This window comes from Ascidiella aspersa, chromosome 5, assembly GCF_963924565.1.
Source record: "Ascidiella aspersa chromosome 5, kaAscAspe10.2, whole genome shotgun sequence".
In the NCBI taxonomy this organism is placed as follows: Eukaryota; Metazoa; Chordata; class Ascidiacea; order Phlebobranchia; family Ascidiidae; genus Ascidiella; species Ascidiella aspersa.
This window is the reverse complement of record NC_139451.1, coordinates 18,459,004-18,477,014: the sequence shown is the minus strand read 5'-3', so window position 1 is coordinate 18,477,014 and position 18,011 is coordinate 18,459,004. Positions and strand designations below refer to the sequence as shown.

The window sequence follows — 18,011 nt, the reverse complement described above, 5'->3', positions numbered from 1 at the left end:
TTAATAGGCTAAGCGTTAAGCTATGAATATTAAAAATGTGCATATGATTTATTGTCTACTCGCACCAAAGTGTAATGTGCTCACTGGCTTGCATTTTCTCATGTGGTCAACACAGGGTTTTGTGTATTTAAGCCCGCTATCTGCTTGTAAACAATTCTTCTTTGTTAACGTCTTGCTGTTCGCAACTTTGACATTTGCAAGTAGCATTTCCTATATGCTAACTTGTCCACTGACTATAGTTTAAACTGGGTGTTCGCTTATCAAATAAAACACATATTAATCACTAGAAGCATTGTGGTTGGCTAACGAGTTATACGCACACAACCTTCAAGTCAACTTAAAACTGAAGTTAGGAGTTCAACAATTAAACTCGTGCCCCACACTATAACCTATTAATAATCCTAAGCTTTTTATTCGCTTATCGAAACCAAACAAAGATATTTAAACATCTATTTGGTATTAAATTATTTTCATAATAATTTAATAAAAAAACTGAAAAAAAAACAATAAATGCAGTTTGAAAATAAATGGCAGAGCCAAATAGGTGAAGTAAATCAACATTATCTTGAAAAATACGTTTATTCCCCACTTGTATCATCAATCATCATCTGTTTAAGCAGTGTTTCCCAACCATTTTTGTCCTAGCGTCCTCTTTGGATCGATAGCTGCTTTAAACGCAGGGTCCCACTTGTATAAAATGTATAATATTACCCCCACAGGTGTATTTGAACTTAATATTACGAGCAAGCTGATTAACTGGTTCATGGTTTTCTTTAACCTCCAAATAAATAAATTGACTTTCGTGTACAAATTTAAATGAAAATTTCTTATTGCTGAGTAGGCTACGTCGCAAGTCCAATAGACTTTTCTTAAGACGTCCCATGAAAAATAATTCCGGTGTACACGATAGTATCTTCAGTATATTTTTGCAAAACAACAAACACACATCGTTCGATTCATTAATATAGCACTCAAATGAAAAAAAGAGGAATTGAAATGTCAAATGTTGCATAAAAATTAAAAGAATTAGCGAAAGCGAAAAACTTAACTCGTACATTTTAGAATAAACCAAATGCAACAAGTGCAATAAATAAAACGTTGCACAACTTCATATTTACAAGATGTCCGTAGGCCTACAACCCTACACGCTTTACCACTTAATTGACAGTAAAGATTACTTCCTGTCAGTCGTATACCCTTTGGCCCTTTGCCATCGTCCGTTTCCCTATATCAACAGGTGATTAATAGCGTTTAACATTTTAATAAATAATTTTGTTCTGGTTATAGCCTTTTAGTAACTCACGACGTTTAGAAAACGAATTTGTCAAGTAATTTACTGGCAACATGTTGTTATTATTACTAAACAGAATAGGAATATTAAATGGCGGCTGTTGGACATCGTTATTGACTGTATACCTAAATGTTTGTGGCTTACCATAAGCGAGTAACAACAAATACGTTGCGCGTTGCTATACTAAAATACTTTATGCTACGACAAAAACATAGCACCGTTTGATCTATCTTATAGGTTGATAGTTTACATTTTTGGCCGAAAACAAAAATTACAAACAAAACGTAAGGGTATGCACTTTCGCCTGCGAGATGTACATAGCCATAGACATTAAAGCTGTAACTACAAATTAGCAAATATATACCGATGCTAAGTTACAAAATACAAATTGCTATTTCCCAGTGTACATTTAAAGCAACACAATATATTACGTGCTTAATTATTGAGCGATCTAATTCACTGACATCATTAAAAATTCGTCCGTATAAGCAAATTAAAATAGGTTACTGACACAAAGTTATTGGCTTAACGCCAAAAGTATTTGAGTAGGTCCTTGGTGTCGATTGTAAAGTGGCGAATTGGGGAAACATTACAAAACAGTTTGAATTGTTTAGAAAAAATTTGTTTAATTCTTCTTGACAAAATGGAGGCTTTCATGTATAGAGATTATACAAGCATCTGCTGCGTATTGCTCAAAACCTGGTGACCTCGCAAGTTTGGTCCACTGAGTGCAAGACTTCACCGTTACCCGAATCATTACCGTTGTTGTGGATAAATCGCCTTGCGTAAGAAACTGCTTTGGAGATGGAAATAAAAAATACGACGTCTGCTGGCTGGTCCTCATCTGCTTTTGGCGGAAAATTCCCGGCCTTAAGACAACGTCTTGCACTTTCTGAAAGAAAAAGAAATAACCTGTGATATAGTTGATTACCGCGACGATTTTTTTTAAAAGGCAATGCTGTGATATACTATATACGCTTTTATTTATTTATTGAGTTGCTCTTAAAGTACTCTTCTAGTTGGATGAACGGGAAATTAACAATTTTCCTAATATATTTTAATAACCTGAACACTGGGCTAGTAGCAGACGAATCTGTAGCTCTTTCAGTTGACTGTGCAAAGTTTTAATGCACTTCATCCCGTCGTTATCAATAAAAGAACAACCCTTCATCTCTAGAATGACGAAAAGTAACTCTTCGCTGGATTTTGTTCTGTCACATTTGATTTCTGTAGTGGGGCAATTTAACGAAACAGTGCTTATGCCATTTGTCTGTTTTTTTATTTTTGCGCCGTTGTCCGACGACTTAACGTTAGTAACGTCTTCGTTGTCGATGACAAAAGCGTTGTTTACGGCTACGCTGGAAAGTCTTTTTTGCTTCTTTTTGCGCTTCGCGATTTCGAGCGCTGGTTGAAACCCGAGATCCTTATAGAGCTGCTTGACAAACCTAATAAAAGGATTTGAAACAACATTGCTTTCCGAAAAAAAGTTTTCAATAAAAAAAATTATAACGTATACTTTGTTATAAGATGCAACGTTCGGCATATTTGCAGAAATACAAATATGTGGGGTGGCCCTATACCATAAAAGCGGTATATTTCATGCATTAAAGTAAATATCGGACAAAAACGTGATAAATATATATATAGAGAGATGTTATTTTTTTAAAGAATAAATCTAAAGTTTGGTAGAAAAATCGAAAAAAAAAACATAAATCATTTTGATATTTGAATACTGCAGTGAAACAAATGACAACTACTTTATACAGTTGTGGTTGAAATTGGGTTTAGCCCAAAAAATTGTTACGTGTCAACTTACAGCTCACAATTTGCAAAATACAGCGGCGATTGGAAATTAAAAATCAGTATGCTTGTTTCAGTCGTTTGATCATCGGAATGATACTTCTTTGTGTTCCGATATTCATCAGTTTCTCCCACTGAAGATATCACTTCGCCTTTTACTCTATAAAATTTAAATATAGCAAACAAATTAAACGAATATATATAGAAATATTTGCCTCAAGTTTATAGCCAGTTTTAGGTATGGCCTTTGCATATTACGCTACTAACATTGCGGACCCAGATGCTGTCAAGTTTGAACCACCCTGGTTTATGAAGGATATTTCAAAGTGGATTAAAGGAGTTGCCGACTAACTTGTTATTTTTAGCCTACCATTTTGCAAACCAAATCAATCTTAACTTAATATACTTACCAAACCGTCTATAGTTGAAAAAAGTATATATTACAGTTTATGATACGGTCCGTTCCGCTGTTTTATAATTTATGCCCATGCAAAAATTTAGCCTTGCTGTGGCGTAATATATTATTATCTGACTAATTTGATAACTTTTATTTAACCTTTAGTAATTGCTTTTATTATATTTCTGAAAGGAAATGATATTAAACCAAAACAAACTAATGACCGGAGTTGATTTTAACTAGGATTTTTCATTTTTTTTTACAAAAATATCTATATAACAATAGTTCACCATACTAAAATTGATCTAAAATAAACTGATATAGTGTCACATGAAAACACATATGAACTCACAATTGTGTCCTTAGAATTACGGTGATAAGCGAAAAGCCGATTCCAATCAGGAGCCCCAAATCTACTCCGAGTAAAATTACAGCGATCCACGTGACCATCCAAACTATGGCGTCTAGCCTGCTTATCTTCCATAAAGTGGGGAGCTGCAGGTTAGCAAAACAACAACAAAAATTAGACGCTGCATAACGGCCAAGAAAGATTGTGATTGCATTTATACAGTTGCAAAAGGAATTCAATTTCTATAACGAACAGATTTTTGTGTTTTTTTCATTGATAAATAATAATCAAATTATTTATTCATTTAAAGCTGGTCTATTTTTGTGGACTAGGCGTACAGGTGCCAGTATTTTATTTATTTATTTATTTTGTATATTGTACGACGACATGGAAACTAAAATTTTCATTTAAAACAGTTAGTAGAATTGAATACCGTGCCGTTATATTAGGCTATACTGTACCTGTTGAAATTGTAACAGCATTCGTTTGAGATTGACGACTATGATTGATGCAAGAGCGGCCTCGGGCAGGGATTCGAACAAAGGCCCAATCCACATCAGAATTACAAGCACAACTACTGAAGACACGGCCCCTGTAACCTGAAAAAGAATTGTTGGTCTTACTTGGTAACAATGATAAACAAAAAAAGCAAACTTTAACAGCCACCAAAAATATCAAATTTAGCTTCCAACTAGGCTGAAAATTTGCATCAAATCCGAATCTATAGTTTGTTTGGTTTCCACAATGCAAACATGATAACAGTATCGTAATGTGTTTTGGGCTTTTAATTAATAGAAAATATCATAAGCCCTGTGGAATATTGTTCTTCGGGAAATAGGTGTTCATTCGGGCGTCGAATCTTAAAACATTGGGCGAGTGTTTAAAATAAAGTTCAATGATGGTTAGGATCTCATTCTGTACGTTTAGGTCAGGGGTGCACCACTTGCGGCCGTTGACAGTAACTTATACTACCGTTTTAAAGCTTAAAAAACACAAGTGTTTGCTGCCGTACGGTGATACAAAATTTTGCCTATTTTAAGCAGACATTTGACATCCGAAACCTGTCTATAAGTTTTTATGTCATAGGCCAGGCAGACATCAGTCACCAGTTGCTGGTCACAACGCAAATCTCTTTATGTTCCAAATTAAAGTCTTAAACGTCGCTGCAAAAGGGCTACTTAATCGTGAAGGCTATTTAAACAATATGAACGGCAACGCACAACTTTTAATATTATTATTTTTTGCATTTCGTGCGAATTCTTCTAAACACGCTTTTCGTAATGAAACCAAATAAACGAAAGTTTTTCTTTTTTGCATTATTGCAAACCAGTTCGTCCAACAACAGCATGCGCTTTTTAAATTTACACTGGTCTCCAAAAACAAATACATGCTGTTTTCAAAAAGAGGTATTGTATTAACAGCTATTTCTGTACGCAAAGTAAGAAAACTTTGCAGGTGTTCGTAACAATTTAATCTTACTGTTGAGATTTAGTTAGGGTGCAGTTTCGAATGTATTATAGAACAAACCGGCCAAAGGCAAAAAACAGTGTTTGAAGCGGCATGCCTGGATCAGCCATTCGTAAGAGTATAAGTTATATAAATATTAGAACCAACCAAATAAAATGTTGCTATAAAATTTGTTTTATGTGTCTTGCACACTTTGTACTAAATATTCGTCTTCTTAAAAAAACATGCTAGAATAAAGTTACAGGTGTGTTTGTCAAATTAAAACCGAAAAAAAAATGTTTTAAGGAAATATAACCCTTGCCGAATTCAACTGCTTCACGGACCGTATTTTGCCCAGGTATGCTCTTGTATATAGGTGAGTCGGCAGTTAGTTAGTGCAACAGGATGGTTTGGCGATGTTTTACAACTTGTATATCAACCTGAGTTTTTCCTCCTGTTTCGTCCCAGATGACTGATCTTGAAAGAGACGCTGCGCAGGGAAAGCATGAAAAGAAACATCCGACTAGATTGCACATTCCGTAAGCCAACAACTCCTGAACAAAATTGTACCGGATAACACGTCTAAAATTGTGGTTAAAAAACCTCACGGCAAAGTCGATTCATATGTTTTAATTTCTTATTGTATAGAGGAAACCACTTTGACAAGCAAGTAACGTTCCCAAGTAATATTTTTAAATCAAAGCATCCTTTCCAATTTCCCACAAACAATAATTAATGAAATTACAGTGTTTTCCGGTTATATTTTAGTTTCCTGGTGTTTTGGGATTGCATACCAAACGATTCGTATTTATAGATGTGTCTTGGCGACAAGAATACCTGTTCTTTGTAACAGATAAGGCATACATATGTACCTGCATGTTTAGGCACACAAGTACGTCCGTTTCTAGGTTAACCATCAGGCTGTTTGGATGTTAACAGATATAACACGCGTTAAACATATTTCTCACAGCAAAACAACCAACGTATCCTATATGTTTTACAATGTTATTGTGCATAGTTGGCAAGCCAAGGCACACAAAAATAGGTTTGATATAACTTGTAGCGTATAATGGTGAAAGCTTTGCTGCATAAATTACTTTCGAACCTTGTGTCCATTTTTAAGCGTTACATCATAACATTGTTTAACCGTTTTAATATTTTTGGATTTTTACTTAACTTGACCCAGTTATAAATAAAGCCTTGCTGTTCCACATATCTTGTTAATTACCAACAATGTTTCTTAATTTTTTAAAAGAGAACAGAATTTACCGAGGCATAACACAAATGCCATGTCATAAAAAAGCCATAAAAGATAAATAGGGGACAAAATTTATTAGCCTTATTTAAAAAAAACTATAGGGTGTTATTTAGCCATATTAAGGCCGGTTTACGACAAGTATTGACCGCATATATATTTTTAAATCCTATGATATAGCTAAATGTCCTCTTTATGTTTACTGCTTGTCAGGTGATACCCTAACGAGGTTTACCTGGTTAGGGTTGATTTTGTAGGCGTGCTTGTTGGCAAACATTCCAGAAAGGGAAACCCCCACGGTGTAGGCGACAATTGCAATCGGAATAGCTCCGACAAAAACCTGACCCAGATCGGTCGCTTGGGGAACTGTTGTCTGAATCCTAAGGGAAAAGGTTAAATATGCTTCAAATACCTTTCGAAATTAACATTTATAATATAATTGGACAAATGCGCTTAAATCTGAACATTATTTTAATTATTGACTCCGATTTTATAAATGTTTTTTTCTTACCCACGCGGTATCGTTCCAACAACTGAGACGCCATAATTGAGATTGAGGTATCCAAAGTAAGATGCGATGTTGCTGAAAATCACGATCGCCAGTTCCCACGGAACCGGGAACGGAAGCTTTGCCTTTAACTTTTCATTAATTACCTAAAAAACATTGATAGAACAATACGTTTCATCTTGTATAGTTTAATTTGAGACAAAGCAATCTACAGGACTACTCACAACCCCTGCATAGTGTTACGTGCTTAATTAGCACTACAAAATTATCAGCGGTTGCTAATTACGCCGACTGTAAATTCTAACATTCATTATTAATTTAGCGCCTTTGTTTTTAAATGTAGGGCTAGGAATTAGGTTTTTGCATTTCGAGACATATAATTGTATATTAATGTAATATTCTTGTGCGCTGTGGTGTTCGCCGTTAATTGGACTTTAGACATGTTTTTTCCTGTCTTCAAACATTTCTGCAAATCTCACAATCATTGATCGCTTGTTTTCCGGCGCGGTTTAACTTCTCACTAAAAGGTCCGCCCAATGTTATCTTTCCACTAAACGGCCGCCCTGTAAGGCAGGCCTGGGGTTTTCGGGAGCGCGTCGGTTCCCGTGAAAAGGAGTTTTGTTTTAGCGTATATTACGAGCGGCTCACCGCCTACAGCGAAGATAGACGCCTGGGTGAAGCCTTGTGAAATTAGCGAGTAAAACTTTAAGTTTCATTATGCTCTGTCTGTCGCCTTTGTAAGTAATTGTGTGTGTCTAAGTGTCATTATTGTTTGTGGTGTGGTAATATTCTACTCTTGCAACCAATACATCTGTACATTGGGTTTTCTTGTTGTGGTCTTTAATATAAGTTCTCTTTGGTAGGTTATTTATTGCCCGAAAATTAAGGACTCACAGCGACTTTACAGGAGGCCTAGGTAATTTTCTAGAATTACTAGTAAAGTCGTAACAATAGTATAAAGAGTCAATAATGCCGTAGCAAAATTAGGAACTCCGTAATTTGGCATTTTTAAGTCGTGTCGACTCCGTTAGCTTTTGTCCACGACTTTTCGCTTGATTTAGATTTGGCTTAAATTCGCTCTGTCATTCTGACTTTTCAAACGCGTAGTGTGACGCGACGCCTGTCTACGTGACTTTTAGCACTGAGGAATGTGTTACAGAATATAATGCTTTGTTTGCTCGGTGGTCATATTGTTTGTTTGTTTTGTTTGTTTGTGTGTTTACTAAAGTAAATGATTAATCTCTTAAGATTTATTATTTTTTTTAATTCTGGTCTTACCTTTCGCTCTGTCATGCTGACTTTCCAAACGCGTAGTGTGACGCAACGCCTGTCTACGTGACTTTTAACATTGAGTAATCTGTTACCGGACATAATGCTTTGTTTGCTTGATGGTCATATTGTTTGATTTTTTGTTTGTTTGTGTGTTTACTAAAGTTAATAAATCATTCCTTTCTTAGTTTTTAAGTACTGGTCTTACCTTTCCGATCATGAGAACCACAATGCAGCATACAGAAACGATGAACGTTGCCCAGTTAATCGTGTACAACTCGGAGAATATTTCGATGTAAGTCTAAATAAATTTAACAGTACATTTTTGTTGGATCATACGTTTAAGGCAGTGGTTGTAAAACTCCTTCAGTCAGTGGCACACTAAAATAATAACAATAAATTTGCGACACACATTTTTTACATAACCACACAAGGATACTCAACAATTCAACTATAAGGCTATAACACGACAAGCCTCGTATGCTTGTCTTCATGCCTATTTGTAATACAAATAAGTAATTTTCCATACTGCAAAAAGGTTCCGAGACACACAATTCGAGAATCACTAAACAAAGCAATTCAATAACTCACAATCAAACGTAAACGTGTTATTTGAATATACACTTTTACATACCAATCAAATTCAATTATAACTTACTTCTCGACCAGGTCAAGTAAATACCTTAATATAGTTATCTAATGTTCCGGGTGTGTCATGCAGCAAATAGTACGAGAATCACTGATTTATGGCCACGTTTTTTAGGGAAAACAAGATAAAGATATAGGTCATATCTATACCAAATCAAGCTAAAAAGACGGCACACGTACGGTAAATGTCACAATATGGTTTACTATATGTATCGTTTATTTTCTTACGTATATAAATGCAAGTGGCCCTGACTTTCGCGGTATGTCCAGACCAAAAAGTTTTGGCACTTGTGACGTCATAACATGAAAGGCGGCACCGCACGTGAATGCTGATATCATGTGGCTTGACATATAGACCGTAACAATGCCAAGTCGTAGTATGTACATGATGAACTGTTAAAATAAAAATGGTTAGCTTTATTAAATATCTTTGCGAAACATGCCTGAAATGTTAATCTGTTTTTAAACGGCACTTATCGAATAAAGTTATACAATATATACTTTGGCTATGTATTGCCATACGAACTACTTCATATATACAGCAAAGATGGTGGAAAGCTTTGTATTAACAATTGATTGTGTTTCTGGTATATTTTTTTGTGTTTGCTATGTGTACAAACAACAAAATACGTATTCCATTCATTCACCCCGAAGTCCCCTATCTATTGGTTCATGATAAAAAAAAATTACGTTGGTGTGAACCACTTATAAGTTTTTATTGATGAAATATTGGTTTAAACTTTAAACCCTAATTTATTATACGTAAAACAGTTACTGTTACAACCTATAAACAACGATAGCTTTAACATATAATTACCCTGACTAGCCCCTTTTTACGAACGTGCATCATACAAATTTCTCACATAAATAATTGCAACAGCGGCAGAAAGCGCAACAGCGAACTGGATTTTTCTTTGGTTGTAGATGTCCTCACAGTTGACGCCGCTGCTAGAAGATGTAACGTTGTCAACAGTAAATGTTGTGGTTTGTACGATGTTGTCCCCGCAGTACGATGGTGAAACAAGCTAAATATCGAAGGACGCAAACATGGTATTTAGGGCGATCTAAGGTTTCGTTCGAAGGCCGCTGAGCCAAGGAAAAACGAAACTTTGGCTGTGCGTGTAGCAAGCGTATTCGCTTTACTGTTACATTACGTTTAGTGAAAATTGTAATAACATTGCTTGTTTTTTTAATGATATTCCAACAGTATAAAAATATATATTATACCATTTTAGTTACAGTATTCAAAACTCCTGCTGAAAATGGTGAATGTATAATAATATAAAAATATCTCCTCGTCCTTGTAAATGACGACAATGACTTCATAAATATTTCCTGCATATTTTTTTGCTAAATATTTGAACATTTGCTGTTGCTGAAAATAAATATTTTTACAGACCTCGTCCAGGATTGCTCCAATCATCAGACTGATCACCGCAAATGTTCCTATGGAGATATGACGTGACGTACCGAATATGATGTAAGCAAGAACCGGGAAAAATGAAACGTAGAGTCCAGTGACGGGCGGTAGGGACGCTAGTAGACTATAGGCAAGACCTGCAAAAAAATGCGGTTAAAAATGTAATTTATGTTTGTTACATAGCCGCGTAGTTGAGACTTATGCTAAAACCTTTAAGAAATAAAACACAGATGTTTTTCCTGTATCACATTTTTACAAGAAATATTCACAAGAAAAGTTTGTTGCAATGCTTTCCAGTTTTCCTATGGAGGTACTACATACAGGAGACATTAATTTTAAGACTTGTTTAGCTTTTTTGTTGCCAATGTTTTCGTAAGATTGCAACCCAGAGTAGCAGGTGCTGGTATGAATGGCACGCCGTGGTTAAACTCGGTTAAAAATGAGTAAACGGACAATGTACACAAGAGCGATTTTTACATTTTTTCGTTAAAAAATACCCTTAAAAACAAGTTTATGTGCAATACCGCTTCGTATGGGTTATGTCGAGCTCATAGCAATATGAAAGAGAAGAAACTCTTTTCTTATTTTTAAGATATAGGAGAAACTCTTTTTTTATTTTTGCTCGTTTAAGATATAAATTATTTCGCAGTTTATGCCTTTTAAAACTTACCTTGCGGCAAATGTACCACTCCGACTGTAATGCCAGCTACTATGTCGCCTATCAGATATTGCTTGATCTTGTACTTGTGTATCCATTTTGTTATTGGCAAAGTAGATTGAACGCCTTCGAGTACTTTTGACGCTAATTGAATGCAAGTATTTGTTTTAAGATTTCTTTGTTGTGGTATAATTACAAAGATTTCTAAATACCGCCTAATAATTAATGGAAAATATTTGTTTTCGTAAAAGATAACTACCTCTTAAACCAGGATTCTTGTTTTCCGATTGTGTTTATCGGTAACAATTACATAATCACCATCTTTAAAAGAGTCGTTTTAATTTTTAATTTATGTACTACTTTATTTTTCGAGAAATCCGTCATCGGCCTTATTACCAAGGTATAACACTTATATGCAAAATATATCTCACTTGAACATGGGCACAACTTCTTTATTTGCGCCTTGACTTTTTCTCCAGTGGTTTTATGTTTCTTTTTAATCCCATATCGGGCGGTTAATTGATCTTCCGTGTAGATTTCATCCACCTCATCGCCTCGTATTACAATCTCACTGAGGCTACTTTCCGATGACATTTCTAGAAGTCGCTCTCAAATTACGTTCTGTCATGGACTCCTGCAAAGCATAAAAATATCAAATACTATAATTCGGCAACAAAGAAACTGACCAACACATTATATTAATTCGTGTTTGATATCGTTGGTTACGTTTCTCACATTGGTCGATGCAAACATATTTATCAACGTGTATTCGGCAAAAACTTGTGAGGGCCCATGAACCCACAGAAGTAAGTATGCACAAAAACAAGTGATAAAATTGCAGGCAAAATAGCAAACATTACCTTTATCTTGTCTATCTGTCATACAATGGCAAAATCACAAAACGTAATCAATTTATAATTTGCCATGGAACGCACCGTTCCTTACCGCGAAACGGGTTAAAAGATACTTAAAAGTAGGATGTATTTCTTGCCAAATCCCTCATTCCGCACCAGTTAAGTGACTTATTTAATATTTTGTGAGAAAACAATTATATTCACAACCAAATAAATTTAAACTCGATGGCAGTTATGATCAGTTATCTTTGAGTAAACCCTCTATTGGTACTGGTTAAATTAAACAATGTTCTGTTGATGGTCTGAGCTTGGACCCCCTGTTCTATTAATTGGCCACAAACATGACACTTTTTAAGTCAGGGGTCGGGAACCTATGAAAAAAAAATGTAAGCTATCATTTCTCAGCATGATCTCAAATAAAACTGCACGCGGCCACAACCGCTTTCCGGACTTTACTGTAGTTTTTCGTTTTTAACTCACATAATAGCAAATTTTCGGCGCTTCGCGTGGATCCCATTTGTTTTTCGAGACTGTTGTCCCGTTTAAAGAAATCTTTTAATATCCAAAAGGCCCTATTCTTTCAACGGAACTCCGTAATCAAAGTTGCGCAAACCTCGCTAATTTATTTTTGGTGCACAGCATGTTCTGTCCTTTAAATGAGAACAAAATAAACGGCACAGCTCATTTTATACTTTTTTTGCCAAGCTATAACTAGATGTTCAAAAAGTAATATATGGCTCTCATGGAAATACAACCAAAAATATTTGGCTTATATGGCTTCCTTAGCTAAAAAGGTTCCCGACCCCTGGTCTAAGTTGAGGCGAAGATGTTGTTTCAAAATATGTCCGTCGTTAAAAAATACGTCAACCTTGTACAAAAAAACAAATTCGGTCGCTTTATATCTCACAATTTGTTCTGTCATGTTTTGAAACCTGTACCAATCAAATGAACCTAGTCGACCGTTAGAAAGTATACAGTGCAACATAATTGTACTCTATTAACATTGCGATTTCAATGGTGTAATTAAGGCTGATTGCTCTTTCAAAAGATATAAAAAAGATATGCAACCACGCATTTTCTGTATAATTACGACTTGTCTAGCATAATATAGTAAAACAAGCCTTTCACAATTATTAGGTTTCAGTTGGAAGTCACATTTCTTTTAGTAAATAAGTAAACCGTTAAATTTACTTCTCAACCTAAAATAACTAAATTTTGGAGCCCCTCAGCAATTGGTTGCGCTGCGAAAGTTACATTCTATACCAATGTTTTAAACACCAAAATAAACAAATTTAACTGCCTTTCAAACTCTCAGCTATTTCCAGTTTGTGCATGCCGAAAGGTTGCCCACACTAGTAAAGTGAGTCGAATTTATCCCGAAAATATTATAATTGCTGTGTTGTCACATTGTCGCCCAACTCCCTGTCAAACTTATTTGGCAAACATCGATATTTGATAACGTAAAGGAATTGTAGATACATTTATACAAATATCATATACTTGTTACCTTACCTCGTAGCGTTTACGAACGCAAAACCCAAAGCTGATCGCGCAAACTTGCTTTTACCGTCTTACGCAATGCTTCGCAAAATTTTTTAGATCAGGTTACCTCTATTTTGTTACCGTCACGCTTTGTGATAAACGTTTTATCGTTTACAGTAACTGACCGTGGTAGCGCTAAGATAAGTTGCTTATGGAGTTTTAACGACAACAAACTTTGTTGGAAGTACGTTAAAAAAAGAAAACATTTAAGACATATCGTTTTTGGTGGTAATTTATTTAACATGTTTTATAACGTAGTGCTAAGTCAAAGCAACCCGCCATAAAATGTTTTACCTGACATTGAAAAACCCTGAACCAGTTACTCTCGAATGTACAACAGTTTTTCACCTAGTTCTGTCTTATTTCAGACTGGTGTAATCACCTGACTAAAGTTTAGTTTAATTGTAGTTTACTTGACTAAAGTTTGTTGCAAATAACTCGTAGCTACAAGCCGTTGTACATGCACGAATCTTACGCTCAGCGTCATACTATAGTCGCTTCAGACAACATGACATTTTGTCGCACTGGACGTCGGTCACCCATGAATAAAATGGGTAAACTATGTCTGCGAGATCATGATAGCACCAGCGTGGGAGATCTGTTGAAAAAATTATAAACTAATCCATGATTGATTTTTTCGGTGTACTTTGATTAAAAAAGTACGCGATATTTTGCGCTTTGCAGGGTTTTTGGCTTACTGTTATTTAGATTCATCAGGTTTATCGAATTGACAGTGTTCCCAAACTATAAACTTACAGCTACGGGTGACATTTTGTAAGGGTTGTAGCTCTTCTATAAAAAAAACATCACTAAGATCATAATACAGTAATTAACTGTCTCCCTTTATCCTTGTGTGTATATGAAACTGTCTGTGAAAACCAACCAGTGGTAAACGCCGGCATTTCCTTTTGTCTACCTTATTTTTGTGTGTTATTTGGTGTTATCCGCGTACCACATTAAAATATTATGACTTTATGGGAAATAGGATTTTACTCTGGAGTTGTGTTAACGCGCTTCCAGGAATACAATACAAATTTTGTGAATACAAATTTTGTGATTTAAGGACAATAGAAGAAACGAATTTTAACAATGCAGTTGGTATTAAAATACCATGACGCTAATTTCTAATACTGCTTATTTTATTTCAAATCCGATTTTTGAGATATTTGCATTTGCGTTTGCATTTTTTCTATATTATATAGATATAGGCAAATTCGTCAAAAATATTCAAGGTGAACCATTCAACAGGGACATAAGGAATGGAAGTCCGTCACCAAGCTTTTTTGGAAGAAGAAATGGTTGGAGACACGTGCTGAATATATTAAAAAATCCATATACAATAGTTCCCAACCTTTTAAAACTTAACACTCAAACATTTGGGCCGCAAAACATTTCTTTATGGGTCGCAAAAATTGAAATGTGTTTATAGAACGACACTTTTTTCGCTGTTTTGTGATCTAAGTTAGAATAAACCTGATATTTGTCGCATTAATATAATTTTAGGCACATTATTAATGTTTGTTTGTGACAGCACAGTTGCACACTAAGCTAACTTTACCCAGGTTTGCAAAACAAATAGCTAATTAAAAAAAGAAGTATTTTATCGAACTAAAGGAAGGACTTTTATTCTATTTAGAAAACATGTTAAGAAGCCGATGAAAAGCTAAAAAGCTGAAGAAAACTTAAAATTAGCGGTCAATAAAATTAAGAAAGATGTAATGAATTCATCAAATTTAGTTTCACGTGTATTTTTATTAACGATGTGCCATCGATGTTTTAATTCCACTGAAGTTCTTGCAAACAAGAGCCGTGGTTCCAAATCTTTATCCAAAAAATACGTGGCGGTCCCCTGGTAACTTTTAAGATGATTCACGGTGCAATAAAAAATGAAGGACAATCAGCAGAACAAAAAGGTGATTTTACAACAATAATTTATTCCCATACAATTAAAGGCAAATCGTTAACTGTGCATAACAATGCATATATACGTTGAGAAGAGCGTACTTTCCGATTAACAGCATCATAGACACAGAATTTCCTTCGAGGTCCCTACAAACTGCCTTGCGAGTATCTAAAGGGGAGCGGACCCCAGCCTCAGGTTGAGAACCACTGTTTTAAAGAACGGCGTCTTTAATATTTAGACACACCGATGCTTTTTTTTCGTCGCCTAGAAAACGAATGGTCGTGTGAAATGAAAATCATAAACGTTCTTCCCAACTTCAGAAAAATCTTAAAAAACATATCCTTTAAAGTGGCACATTTAGACCCAAAAATAAAAATCCGCACATCATTGACGACAAATTCGTAAAACCTGTGCTATTGCTATTAGCTATAGATTATGCACAGCTGATGAATTAAAAGGAATACCAGACTCGGCTGACAACATTCGTAGACGCTTCATAGAAATTGGACAACATATTAAAAACCAACTGATTGATAAAGTAAATAAAAGTTTGCTTTGCAGATAGTTGAATCCACCAATGTGGCCAATTTAGACAACAAGTTGATTGTATTTGTTAGGTATATATCTATAATTGAAAACCTGAACAAGGCTTACTTATATGCGCGCCGTACTTGTCCGTTTGTTTAAACTACACAATGAGGCATACGGTATACCTGCTTCTCGATGATTAAAACGTGAACTTGTCGCTCATCTGCATAATCTAATTGTTTAACGAAGCGGTTGTGCTTGTCGTGCATTTTTACAAGATAAATGGTTTAAACCAGGAGTGTCCAACACACGGCACAAATGTGGCACGCGACCTAATAAAAAATGGCACGCAAGCCCCCCAAAATACTTAAATTGTTATTCAGCCAATTGTCATAAAACACTAATTTTTTTATATGACGATCATAAAACACTAATTTTTTTACATCACGATAACTAACAATTACTTCTGATATTATAACATTATTCGTTGTAGGAGGCTAGCATTAACGTATAGCTTGGTGTGAAAAAACATGAAGCAAAAGTAGCTCACCAACGGACACCTAGATGCAGTAATGCGCATTCCTACTACACAGCTTAAGGCCAATCTTTAGATTTAGAGTTTGGCTAAAAACAAACGATTGTAAAGATACATTTTTCAATTATGATGAATGGTTTGATTGATTAAATAAACAAATGTTTTTTATGTGCAAATAACGTATTTATTTTTGTAAAAAAGCGGTTTTAAGTTTTAATATGAGAAAGAAATACGTGAAACTCTGGCACGGGAAGATGTTATGATGTAAAAAATGACGCGTCGGACGCCTAAAACAAATCAACGTAAGAGACCTGCCCTTCGCGAAAGTCAACGTCAGGTAATTACAGTATTTTAGCTTTTTTGATTAAACCTTAAAAAACGAAGGAAAATCCATCTACAAGCCAGACCCTGAAAATCTTATCTGAGTAAAATCTCTGTAATTGCTTGAATTTAAAGGTATTTACTCGAAATAACTTGTGGTAGAGTTGGGCTTCCTAAGAGTAGCCTAGGACAGGGGTTCTTAACCTTTTTTCCCTTATTACCCATTTCTGTCCAGATCAAAGTCCCAATACCCAAATTCTAATTTTATTTTTTGCCATACTAAAAATATAAAACAGCGTTATTCAACAAATTATAGCTCACTCGTCTCAACACTAACTCTAAATGCACACTTATATAGCTACTGTATACTACTCCAAACAACTCCACCAAAAATACCTTCAAAAATAAACACTAACAGCAAACTGAATATGAAAAAATAGCTAGGCTAGACCTTAGCGGATATAAGAAAAATGTTATTATTACGTCACATAAAAATAAAATAGGTAAAACCGGAAAAAATGATCACTATGACGCAACAATTGTAAAATTGATAAACAATCCTTGTGCTTGTTTGGTTGTTTTAAAACAGTGCTTCTCAACCTTTTTTCGCGGCGACCCAAATATTAAGCGTAAGTCTGACAACTAAGCTTTGGCGACCCATTTTTTTTTTCTTGTAAGCGAAATAAAAACTAGCTTCTTGTTAGCGAATAAAAAATAGGCATTAGCGTAAAAAATTTCGAATTGTAGTAATTATTATTATAAGACATTATTTGTATTGCTTCCTTAAATTTCTTAATTGAGAAATTTTGCTCAGAACCAATCTCAATTGATATAAACATGGGAGCTACTGCGGTCGGCGACCCAACCAAATCAAACAGCGACCCAATTTTGGGTCGCGACCCATAGGTTGAGAAGCACTGTTTTAAAAGGACTCACAATTTAAAAAAAAAGTTTAAGTAACAAAGCAACTTACCACTTACAGCTGTGACATTGTTTGTTACAACCAATTTTAAATACTTTGGTTCAGCTGATTACCCACCTGCTATCCTGAAATTACCCACACGTGGGTAAAATTACCCATTGGTTAAGAACCGCTGGCCTAGGACGTATAACTTGAAACAAAATTCTGACCACTTTGATAAACATTACTGTACGGGGTCCATGGAGGCCCAGTTAAGGACTATAGAGATCGGTAGAAATTATTTTTGAGACCGAAGTTTGGTATACTGCACGCTTATTTTAAAACCAATATATTATGTCGTAAAAAGTTTGTGCGGTTTGATAAAC

The 18,011-nt window shown here is 35.1% G+C and overlaps 1 protein-coding gene across 2 annotated transcripts in view; it reads right to left on the bottom strand.

The window, feature by feature from the left end:
• Positions 1-900: 900 nt before the first annotated feature.
• LOC146145190 (prestin-like) overlaps positions 901-18,011 on the bottom strand; it is a 24,139-nt gene continuing 7,028 nt past the window's right edge. The window contains exons 1-15 of one of the 2 annotated variants that reach the window (XM_083390407.1): positions 13,408-14,254; positions 11,473-11,675; positions 11,054-11,185; positions 10,363-10,520; positions 9,827-9,988; positions 9,192-9,356; positions 8,524-8,616; positions 7,050-7,192; positions 6,774-6,918; positions 5,724-5,837; positions 4,299-4,436; positions 3,841-3,983; positions 3,108-3,251; positions 2,357-2,736; positions 901-2,183 (exon numbers count right to left, since the gene is read on the bottom strand). In XM_083390407.1, the coding sequence (XP_083246533.1) occupies positions 1,984-2,183; positions 2,357-2,736; positions 3,108-3,251; positions 3,841-3,983; positions 4,299-4,436; positions 5,724-5,837; positions 6,774-6,918; positions 7,050-7,192; positions 8,524-8,616; positions 9,192-9,356; positions 9,827-9,988; positions 10,363-10,520; positions 11,054-11,185; positions 11,473-11,635 (2,280 nt within the window). In that variant the 5' untranslated portion in view covers positions 11,636-11,675; positions 13,408-14,254 and the 3' untranslated portion in view covers positions 901-1,983. Of the gene's footprint in view, positions 2,184-2,356; positions 2,737-3,107; positions 3,252-3,840; positions 3,984-4,298; positions 4,437-5,723; positions 5,838-6,773; positions 6,919-7,049; positions 7,193-8,523; positions 8,617-9,191; positions 9,357-9,826; positions 9,989-10,362; positions 10,521-11,053; positions 11,186-11,472; positions 11,676-13,407; positions 14,255-18,011 lie in introns of those variants that run through there. The other variant, XM_083390408.1, reaches the window with a different exon arrangement.